Source organism: Chiroxiphia lanceolata, chromosome 25 (genome assembly GCF_009829145.1).
Source record: "Chiroxiphia lanceolata isolate bChiLan1 chromosome 25, bChiLan1.pri, whole genome shotgun sequence".
Taxonomy (NCBI): Eukaryota; Metazoa; Chordata; class Aves; order Passeriformes; family Pipridae; genus Chiroxiphia; species Chiroxiphia lanceolata.
In genome coordinates, this window is record NC_045661.1 from 5,369,618 (window position 1) to 5,381,323 (window position 11,706).

At 49.1% G+C, this 11,706-nt stretch overlaps 1 protein-coding gene across 1 annotated transcript; it reads left to right on the plus strand.

Moving 5' to 3' along the window:
- Positions 1-11,032, plus strand: LOC116798344 (tubulin alpha-8 chain-like). The gene is given in 6 exon segments (XM_032710703.1): positions 1-81; positions 4,622-4,747; positions 4,749-4,845; positions 8,220-8,368; positions 9,716-10,396; positions 10,642-11,032. Coding segments are annotated over 6 exon segments (1,350 nt in total). The 5' UTR covers positions 1-78; the 3' UTR covers positions 10,936-11,032.
- The last annotated feature ends 674 nt before the right edge of the window (positions 11,033-11,706 follow it).

Consider the following 11,706-nt stretch of genomic DNA (forward strand, 5'->3'; position numbering starts at 1 on the left):
ACGGTGAGCCCGGGCAGGGCTCCCGCTGTCGCGGTGCTGCTCAGACACGTTGCGCGTCTGTCCCGGCGCTCCCGAGCCATGGTGAGCGCGGGGTGGGGGGCGCAGGGGGGTCCCGTGCGCTGCGGGAAAGAGGGGGAGGGGGGCGGGACGCGCGGGTCCGCCCTGGCGGCAGGGCGAAATGGGCTGGCGGGGTTGCCCCCGGCGGGCTCCGAGCCTTGTCTCGCCCCGGAATGTCGTTCCCGTGTCGCTCCCGCCGTCTCGTCCCAAAATGGTGGCGACCCCGCCGAGAACATGGCGGCCCGCGGGACCCTCAGCCCCGGGCACGGCCATCCCCCGTGGTCGCAGGTCCCTGCGGGAGCTGCCGGGGACCCGCTGGGTGTGACCACGGGGAAGCTCCGGGGAGACCCGCAGAGGAGCTCCTCTGTTCCCCGCCCCGGCTGTTCCCCAGGTGCCGCTCGCTGCCGGCGCCCGCTCTGGTGTGAGGCGTTGGGAGCGCCGGGAATGAGCTGGTGTGGAGAATTCCTGGAGGACTGGCGGGGGTGAATGACCTGGCAGGTTGTGGGTCACCTTGAAGGGGGATCGGGAAGGTGTTGACCAGACGTCCCACAGGACAAGGTTCAGGTGCTGAGCTGGGCAGCACGGCCGGAGTCCGGGGATGGGCGTGCGGCCCTTCCCCGTGGGGGTGTTGGCCTTCTACATCTCCCTGGAAAGAGACCGTCAGAAGGTTACATGAGCTTAAGAAAATGTAGCAAGACTGCTTCTGTAGGCTTGTGAATGCGTGGGAAATATGTATTGAACTGGAAATGGTTACAAGTTAGAGTATCGATGGGGTGTGTTGATGTCCTTGCCCTTGCACTTCCCTGGGGAGCTGTTTCTGGTCACGCTTTTTAAATAAAGTCAAACCAGGAGTCTGCATACAGCCCCTGGTCTCTGCCAAGGATACAGGTTCCCTGGAGTCCCATCCCAGGGAAACCACGTTCCTCTGTATGATGTGCTGTTGAGCTTGGTCTGAGCTGGCACCGCCTTTCTCAGGAAATCTGGCTTTCCATCAACCTCACACAGGTTGAGCTGGACCTTAAATACTCTGCTGGGGAGTGCAGGGGACCTACAGCCTGACCCAGTGGTGTGACGGAGGGAGCTGGGGGGCTTTAACCCAGCAATGAGTGCAGGGGGCTGGGTCTGCAGCTGCTGGAAGGGCAGTGACAGAGGACAGGACAGTGACCTTCAGCTGGAGCCACATCCCATAGGGAAAGGAGGCAGAGATAGGGACTGGGCTGGAGAAATTCTTCCTGAATTTTCACTGAAACTGTTTCTGTGCTTGCAAATAATGTATGTAAGTGTAGGGAGAGCATTACTTCAGTAAAAAAAAAAGCATTCTGTGTTATGGCTTGAATGCAGCACTTACCAGCACTGTCTGTAGTACACACTTAAACTGTACTAATTACAAAGCTCCCCTCAGTGATATGTGAAGGCCCTGAGCTGTAGTGGGTGTGACAGCTCTCTTGCCTGTCATTGCAACTTGGAGATGATATTTTCAAGGCTTGGATTTTGTTCTGTTTTTTAGTATTCTTGATGCTGAAAAGGCCATGCAGAGCAAAATGGGCAGAGGGTATTTTAGTGTCTGACAAAGATTTGTGTTTAATTAAATAGCTACATACTACTTAGAAGTCCTTGATAGAGTTGCAGGGAAGCAGTTGAAGGAACTCTTGAAGCAGGATGAACAGTAGCAGCAGGCCAGGCTTTGTGACTGACCTTGTCTAGACAAGTTTTGAAAACCTCCAAGGATGGAGCTCCCTTTCCACCTCTCTGGTGACCCGTTCCAGGGCCACACTGCTTGTGAGGCTTTTCCTAACATGAACCTAAACCTCACAGCAGCCTCTGAGCATCCAACCTGGACCCACCTGCAGTGCAGAGGGAAGGCTTCTCCTGCACTTCTCCTTTTATAGCCTGGCAAATGGTTTGCCTTACCATGATTTGAGGATGAGAATGCCCTGTGGGACATCCAGGCTGGTTTTTGTGGTGATCCCCAGGATCTTTGCAGCAGGGCTGATTCTCAGTTATTGCTGTTTGTACTGGTGCAGGGAATCACTGCCTCATGTGCTGAACTTTAAACCTTGGCATGTTTACTTTGACAAAGTACAATGTCCCATCTGTAGCACCTGGTCTGTGCCTGTGTTGCCAAGTTGTACTTTCAGACATGCATTTTCTTTGGAACACAAGTCATTGCTGTTGCTTTGTGTAGTCTTAATGTAGTGCTCGTTCCTGTGATGCTGGAAAGCTTGTGTGTAGTCTGACATTTACCTGGCTTGGGCATGCTAGTCACGGAATCATGGAATCCTCTGAGTTGGAAGGGACCCACAAGGGCCATTGAATCCAACCCCTGACACTGCACAGGAAACCCCAATAATCCCACCCTGTCCCTGAGAGTGTTGTTCAAACACTCCTTGAGCTCTGGCAGCCTTGGGGCCGTGCCCACTGCCCTGGGGAGCCTGTTCAGTGCCCAGCCACCCTCTGGGGGAAGAACCTTTTCCTAATATCCAACCTGACCCTCTCCTGACACAGCTTCATGCCATTCCCTTGGGTCCTGTCCCTGGTCAGCAGAGAACCCTCTGCTTCCTCTTATGAGGAAGATATAGACCATGATCAAATCTCTCCTCTTCTCCAGGCCAAACAAGCCAAGTGACCTCAGCTGCTCCTCATATCCTTCTCCTTTACACCCTTCACCATCTCCACCATCTCTGTGGTGTGGTGTAGTCCTTACACACCCTTTCAGTGACCTTCCCCAGCTGCTTAGGAGCTCCACCAGCAAGACTTAGGCCACTGGTAGGACCTCAGTCAAAAGAGGATCTGTGGTGGTCTATGTTCTCCTCCTCCTGTAGAAGAGTTTCAGGCTGTCCTGCTCTCCTGAAGGGATGATTCCTCATTCATTGCCATGGCCTGGCCTCTCTGTGGCACTGCAGCTGGTTTTCTTGTCACCTGTTTTACACTGTGTAGGTGGGCTGTGTGTCCTCTGCCATCACAGCACCTTACCAGCCCAGTGCTTCAGCCTGGGAGGTGATGGCCTCAAAGAGGAGTAATGTGGCAGCAGCTCTGAGTAAGGCTGGTCACAGAGAGGATGTGGACTGGATATCTGAATATACAGCTTGGATGGATGGGAGCTTAAAAACAGCAGTTCAGCTGTACAGTGCTGTGGTTGAGAACAGGTGATTTTTTTTTTTGTTTTGTTTTGCGAATACAGATTTTAATGTTGTGGGGTTCCCAATGAATTTGAAAGGACCATACTCCTGCTTTTCTGCATTAACTATGGATGTGGACTAGATCTCCCTGGAGCCTTCTATTCTCCAGGCTGAGCACCCCCAGCTTTCCCAGCCTGGCTCCAGAGCAGAGGGACTCCAGCCCTTGGAGCATCTCTGTGACCTTCTCTGGACTCGTTCCAGCAGCTCCACGTCCTTCTGATGTTGGCACCCCAGTGCTGGAGGCAGCTCTGCAGGGGGGTCTCACCTGAGGGGGCAGAATCCCACCCTCCCCTGCTGCCCCTGCTGTGGGATCACCCCAGGGCATGGGGGGTTTGTGGGTCCCAGCACACAGGGCTGGGGCATGTCCAGCCTGTTATCCACCAGCACCCCAAGTCCTTCCCCTCAGGGCTGCTCTCAGTCCATTCTCTGCCTGGCCTGTACTCCTGCTTATCCTGGAATTCCAGGGGACAAAACTGCCTTGCCCAGTCATAGGGTCTGAACATAACTTTGGGTAACAGTCACATTGAACTGCCCTATATGCAGGCTCTTCTAGAACATGTTCAACTGTCACTCAAAAACAGAAGTTGAATGTAAAATGCCCCAGATGGACCAGGAGTTTGGAGATGTTTCCAATGTGGTTTGTTTTTTACCATTCAAAGCCCTATGATGAACTATTAAAGAAGCTGGGATTATGCTCTGGACACCAAAGGGAACCTGGGGATCTGTAAATGGGTAGGAATAGATCCTCTTGCTGCCATGGCTTCCATGAGGTAATTTTGTGTGCTGTTAAGGAATTGAGCACTTTGTGTGCAGCAGTGTGGTGTGAGACCTGACAGTCTTTATTAGTGGAGGGGTTTGTTAGGCAAAGACTTTCTTACAGAGTGGCAAAGCTTCCTAAAGGGATCAGGAGAATATTGTTCTGATTTTATGTGCATTAAATGAGGTGACCCTGGATCTTGGGGAGAGTTTTGCTGCCTCTGGTGGCTGTGCTCCTGGGGCTGGAGTCTGGGCTGTGCTGTTCTGGACACTTAGGCCAGTGACAGGTGCAATCACCAGCTTTTCTGCATATTCAGTGGCTGAAGGATTTGAAAGAGTCGATCAGACTCTTCCTGTCTGATTGAAGAACAACAAGGAGGAACGAGCTTGTAAAAATGATAATGTCCAAAAATGATAATGTCCAAAAGGGTCTGTCTGGGTGGAGCTGTTGATGACTGAAGGGGGCTTTTGTGTTCTGTCGTGCTTTGTGCCAAATACCCCCCAACACCAAGACAATAAGGCCGATGTTTCAATGGCTTTGCAGGCTGGGAGTTGGGGGTGGGTGTGCAGGAGGTTTGCTAAACAAGGGCAGTGCTGTTTGTGCTGAGCGATGCGTTTCTGTCCCGCAGCGCGAGTGCATCTCCATCCACGTGGGCCAGGCGGGCGTGCAGATCGGCAATGCCTGCTGGGAGCTGTACTGCCTGGAGCACGGCATCCAGCCCGACGGCACCATGCCCAGCGACAAGACCATCGGAGGGGGGGGACGACTCCTTCAACACCTTCTTCAGCGAGACCGGCGCGGGGAAGCACGTCCCTCGGGCTGTGTTTGTGGACCTTGAACCTGCAGTCATAGGTAAGAGTGTCCTACAGTCCCTTGCACATCTTTTGACTAAGGAACTGTGTCCAGCTCTGGGCCCCTCAGCTCAGGAAGGACATTGAGGGGCTGGAGCAGGTCCAGAGGAGGGCAACGAGGCTGGTGAAGGGACTCAAGCACAAGTGCTGTGAGGAGAGGCTGAGGGAGCTGGGGCTGTTCAGCCTGGAGAAGAGGAGGCTCAGGGGAGACCTCCTCACTCTCTACAACTCCCTGACAGGAGGGGGGAGCCGGGGGGGGTTGGTCTCTTTTCCCAGGCAACGATCAGCAAGACAAGAGGGCTCGGTCTCAAGCTGTGCCAGGGGAGGTTTAGGTTGGATATTAGAAAGAATTTCTTTCCAGAGAGGGTAGTCAGCCATTGGAATGGGCTGCCCAGGGAAGTGGTGGATTCTCTGTCCCTGGAGATTTTTAAAAAGAGACTGGATGTGGCACTTAGTGCTATGGCCTAGTAACCACAGCAGGGTTGGATCAAGGGTTGGACTTGATGATCTCAGAGGTCCCTTCCAACCCAGCTGCTTCTATGATTCTATGAATTAATTTCTCTAGCCCTGAAAAAATGCTTTGGGGCTGCAAAATTTTTACTTGCCTGCACCTTCCTAGTGGTGGAAGAGGCTTGGCTTTGTGTCCATTGCGATGCAAATGTGCACTATGAGCTCTCAAGAATTTCAGTATTATCTTCTGCCAGGCTGTGGAGTTAAAAGGGTCTTGGGAACACGCTGCATACTTTTGCTATGGAACAGTATGGCATAATGTGTGCTGCAGAACCTCTTTAAAAGATGTGAAAGTATCGTTAAGCAGATTTCTTATTGTCCATGGTGCTTTCCCAAAGCAATCTTCTGCTCTTTGTACCTTTAGTAGAGCTTGCAGAAATGGGTCTTCATCACTAGCCTAAATTCAGGGACTTCTGAGTATGCACTTCAGCTTCCTATTACCTTATCCTTGAATAACAATCCACTCTTGAAAATCAGTTGTATTCCAAACTCTGACAACACTGGCTCTTGGTGTTCAGGTGTCATCCCACACATCAGCCACTGCCAGTCTCCCATCCTCGGGCAGTAGCTGCACTGCCAGCTCAATGTGAGCTTCCAGTTCACAAGACCCTTATTCCTTGGGTCACAAATCCTGGTTTTGCTCTTGCCAGTGTGTGCTGGAACTAATTCTGCTGGAGCTGGTTTATGGCTGCCTTGCCTAGAGTAACGACTTGAGGCTCTCATAGCAGGGATCTGTGTTGGCTGTGCTTGTGCAGTTGCTGTGTTTATCATTCTGCAATACAGAGTTGGGGGAAATGTGTGCATGTGCTCAGGCTGTTCCTGTGTACTCAAACTGTGGATCTCCTGTAGCTTCTGTTCAGTGTAACACACTGTGGCTAACACAGTAGAAGGAACCTGTGAGGGGAGCAGAGGGCTGTGGGGCTGGTCAAAGGTGGGAGTGCTAGGCTGGAACTTTGAAATGAGCCCAAGCACCCTCGGCTATACACTAATATTCCCAGGAGCTGTTGCCTTGTGGCTGTTGTCTCCTCTGCTGCTGGCCAGGTGGTGGCTCTGAGCAACCAGGAACAGCTGAGTCATGAGGTGAGGGAGGGCAGGTAGCAAAGCTCTCACCTGGCCTTGGGGGAAGGGGAGCTGGTGAGTCTTGGGACAAATTAAAGGTAGTGAGTGTTCAGTGCTTGTTAATGATGCAGGTGTAGTATGGGGAGAGGAACAAGAGGCTGCCTTAAAGCTTGGTAATACTCAAGGTTACATCATGTGCCTTTCTGGGGGGTAGCTGCCCTTCTTTATTCCTACCTGGCTAATGTGAAAATTACTGCTCCAGTTTCCTGGGCAGGGCTAGGATGAGACTCCCCATTCATGCAGCAAGTCCCTCTGCACTGAGTTTATGAAAACCCATCTCCTGTGCATGCAGCAGCTCTGCAGCTGCCACATGTGTGCACAAGGGATTTCTGTCCTCCCAGAGCAGTGTGCCTCTTGCAGAAAGCAGCAGGATGCTGGACATGTTCACCATCAAACTTTCCACCACAAAATAGGGCAGTGACATCTGGGAATTCAACACAAGTGTCCTGAAAAGTCTAACCCAGCTAGACTTAAAAAGATGAAGCACAGCATGTCTGGTTTAGCTGTTCCCTCAACTCCAAATTCTTTGTTCCAGCACACTTTCATAGTCCAGTGACTGATCCTCTGAACTCTACTAGTTTTGTTACTTCCCCAGGACCATCCTGACTCATACTGCACCTATCAGCTGCCTTTTTCTTTATTTCTATGTTTTCCCTTATTACCCATATTTATCCTTTATAATTTGGAATGGTAATGCAGGAAGTCCTGGACACATGAGTATTTGGGATGGTAAACTTCTCCAAATTGTTTGTTTTGATGCAGTCTTAGAAATACTTTAGAATATTGGATTGTAGACTGCAGTGGGAGCTGCTCAGCCTAAACTGGTTTGAATAGTATTTTTGCATCTTGAATTTTACTTATCTTTGTCTTGCTAGCTCTTTTTCAGATTAATGAATATAGGCAAACAGGCAACTTCAGCTGTAGTTCATAAAGCTCTCTGCTGTCCACCTGATTTTAATTAAAGGATGCAATACTGCATTAGCACATGACTCAAGAATGGCTTGAGCTAAACCAGAGACAAAGCTCTGCTGAGTGTCTTTGTACCTCTTAGGACAGAGCTTTAGCCTGCTAGATATAAGTGTGTATTTCTGGGACTAGTGGAGATGGTAACTCTGAATCAGTCTCCAAATGTGGAACTGCTGGGGGATGCTGTGTGTGCACCTGCACTGTTTCTTTAACAGAGCTGTGTGTGGTGGAGCTACAGCTCAGGGTTTGGATGATTGCAGAACTCTCCAAGATCATCTCCTGTTTCTTTTGAACCCTTCTCTACCTCTGGCAGAAAGTACAGTGAAGGGAAAGGAGAAGACAAGCAAGCAGTGTTGGCTCTGCCTGCCCACAGCTGCAGAAGCAACAAGGCAGCATCATGAAGAGCTTGGGAAGTGAGGGGGGAAAAGCAGGATTTCAGCTGCTGAGCTGCAAAATGGGCCTTGAGTTGTCTTAACTGGAAGAATGATTCTGCTGCCACAGTCCAGTTTTAAATTGCTCTGGCAGGCCAATTTAAACTCAGGTGTAAAATGGAACAGTTTCTTAAGGAGTAACTTAACTTTTCTTAGTGATTCAACATTCAGGCTGTAGAAAGTATTGTCACCTACTGATTGGTAGATATCAGGTTGCTTTTTATCTCTAAGGGTTTAGGTACCTTATTCTGGACACCCTCAGAAGTCTGAAAAACCTGGTGGACTTAGAAAATTAATTTTAAATAGTATTTCTATATTATGCAGTAATAATTATCTTGTCTCTCCCCAGATGAAGTTAGGAATGGGACATACAGGCAACTCTTTCATCCTGAACAACTGATATCTGGTAAAGAAGATGCTGCAAATAACTATGCTCGGGGTCATTACACAGTTGGGAAAGAGATAATCGATCTAGTTCTAGAGCGTATCAGGAAACTGGTAAGATTCTTCTTTACTGAAAGCTCTTAAACATCTTTTTTACCCTATTTTACAGGATTTGGAAATTAGGTTATTCAGTACATAGTTATTCAATACACAAGCTGTGCTTTATATTTTTTGTGGTAGGAGAATCTGTGGACTCAGTCTACATCTGGTTTTATTCTTAGCCAGCTGAGAGTGGCTGGATTATTTCTGTCAGATACAGCTTTCAAGTGGCCTAAAATGCTGATGAGGCACCTAAAACTTCATGTGTAGTTTCTTTTTCAACCTCAGAAAGCCAGGACAAAAATTACGATTCGCATAGTTCCTGCTGGAAAAGGGTTGGTCTCTGACTGTGGCTCTTTCAAGGAAGTTTAAATAGGAGTGTTTCCTTCCATGGTTTAGACTGTTTCCATTTCCTGCTGTTATGATTTCTGGGTTAATTTTATGGTAATAACAGTAGAAAAGAAACAAATATCAGTAAGTGGGGATGTTTCAGACTCCCCAGTACTTTGATCATGTGGCAGACTTAGGCAGATGGCAGCTTAGGAGGTCTGAGTTCCCTTTTTAGGGCTGCTAAGCATGTACATTACCCAATCTGTGTCACAAAGGTGGGAATTCTCATTGCACAAAACAACCCAGGTATACCTCTGGTGCTTTGATACGGAATGCTACGTGTGTCTTTGTGAAAAGTTCACCTTTTGCAGATCACAACTGGAATTATTCTCAGCACTTGGCTGCCACAGTCTCAAATTAAGGCAAAGATAAGTTTGCAGCAGGCTGTACTTTGACCTGAAAAACATGGTTGTAATTTCTTTTTACAAGCTGTTGGGAGTCCCTGTCAGTCCTGGGAATTGAGCTGAGCATCGTGTGGCACCTCTTTGTGAGGACAGAGCTGTCTCATTTTGTCATCTGCCAAGCCTGAACTGGGCTGGCTCTGTAATACACTGTGACAGCTCACTCCCCTGAAGAGATACATGCTTGGCACTTGTGCAGGTTTAGAACCAGGAGCTCTGGGATGGGGATTGCTCCACTTCTGTGCAGGTGGAGAATGTCAAATCAGTGTAAGGGGTAGATGGTGTGTAGGTCTTTCAACATTCTTGCTCTTCTTGGTTATTGTTAGTGGCCTTGGCTGAGAATTGGGAGTAAAGGGGATTTTGAGGTAGCAATTTGAAGAGGTTTAAAACAGCCAAGAATACAGTGTTTTTCATGGGTTACTTTCTCGATTATTGGTGGATAAATCAAATTCAGTACTTCTGAAGCTTGAACAGTTGGTATGTGTTAGAATTCAGAGCTGTCTTTCTTGAGCTTGATTTGGGATGCTTAATGTCCACACAGCGACTCGAACACCTGTATTTTCTCTTTCAGTCAGATCAGTGCACTGGCTTGCAGGGTTTCCTGATTTTCCACAGCTTTGGGGGAGGCACTGGATCTGGTTTCACCTCTCTGCTGATGGAGCGGCTCTCGGTTGACTATGGGAAAAAATCCAAACTGGAATTCGCCATCTACCCCGCACCTCAGGTCTCGACAGCTGTTGTGGAGCCGTACAACTCCATCCTGACCACCCACACCACGCTGGAACACTCCGACTGTGCCTTCATGGTTGACAATGAGGCCATTTATGACATTTGCCGTAGAAACCTGGACATTGAACGCCCAACCTACACCAATCTCAATCGCCTCATTGGTCAGATAGTGTCGTCCATCACTGCTTCCCTCAGGTTTGATGGTGCCTTAAATGTGGATCTTACTGAGTTTCAGACTAACTTGGTGCCTTACCCTCGGATCCACTTCCCGCTGGTGACGTACTCACCGATTATCTCAGCAGAGAAGGCCTATCACGAGCAGCTCTCTGTGTCAGAGATCACCAACGCCTGCTTTGAGCCCTCCAACCAGATGGTGAAGTGTGACCCCCGCCACGGCAAGTACATGGCCTGTTGCATGTTGTACCGCGGGGACGTCGTTCCCAAGGACGTCAACGCCGCCATCGCCGCCATCAAAACCAAGCGCACCATCCAGTTCGTGGACTGGTGTCCTACTGGTTTTAAGGCAAGTCTCAGTCCTGTCGTGGTTTTTCAGGCTTCTCATTCGCTGTCCCGGGCCCATGGAGTGTGTTTGCTCATTGAGCTGTTCTGTAGGTACCTGGGTTGTATTTTAGGAAATGGAGGTTTGGGCTCTCATACAGAGCAGCTTTGTGAGTGACGCATTTTATTCAGCTCTTGTTGTCTGACTTTGATTATAGTCTCTGTCAAACACCACAAAGAAACTCATGGTCTCTTCTGCATCTCCTGTAGGTTGGCATCAATTACCAGCCCCCTACAGTGGTTCCTGGGGGAGACCTGGCCAAAGTCCAGCGGGCAGTCTGCATGCTGAGCAACACCACGGCCATTGCCGAGGCCTGGGCTCGCCTGGACCACAAGTTTGACCTGATGTATGCCAAACGAGCCTTTGTCCACTGGTATGTTGGAGAAGGGATGGAGGAGGGGGAGTTCTCAGAGGCCCGGGAAGATTTGGCTGCTCTTGAGAAAGATTATGAAGAAGTGGGCACAGACTCGATGGATGGAGAAGATGCAGGTGAAGAGTATTAAATCCAACAGTGAATTGCAAGTCTTTGCCATTTTACTGCCTCTTTAGTAGCAATGTAAATCATGTCAACTGATTGGAATAAACTTCTTTAATCAAGAACTTTGGTAGTGTCCAAGCACTGTGTATACTCATTAACTGTATGCAGTCAGCAGTCCAGGAGATGGAATTTCTTTTTAAGGAAGGTAGCTGAATAAAATAACCATGCTGTAGTTCAATGAGTTCTTGTCCTTAAGACATTGCTATTTGAAGACATATTAGTGTCTTATCCTCCAGAATGAGACTAAAATGAGCTGGAGCTTTTGCTGGAAGATGGGTTAGATCAGTTAGTTCTGAGACTCCAAAGCTGGTGTCACAAGAGGCAACAGGTACTAACCTTGTTTTACCTGTAAAAAATGCAACACCTTCAAAACCAAAGGCTATTTGGGTTAGTTTTCTTCTATTTTTAGATTTAATGGGGGCCAGTAACTTAGAGATGCAGTAACCTGGATGGGGAGGAGATGCCCAGGAAAGATGTGCCATAGCATGGGGAACCTGGAAGGGAAAGATGCCCAGGAAGGGTGTGTCACAGCACGAGGAAAGTCCCACCTCAGCCAGAACCTGTGTGGTGGTTGCCCTTGTGTTGCTGTGCCCTCCCACAGAAGGAACTGGAATCCCTGTCTGCAGCTCTTAGGAATCAACTTTTGCCTGAAGCAAAGTCTCAGGGTTACCTGGCCAGGGTTAAACACTAGTTTTCCCTAAATCTGATTGTTTTGTAGAAGTAATTAGTCCACGGG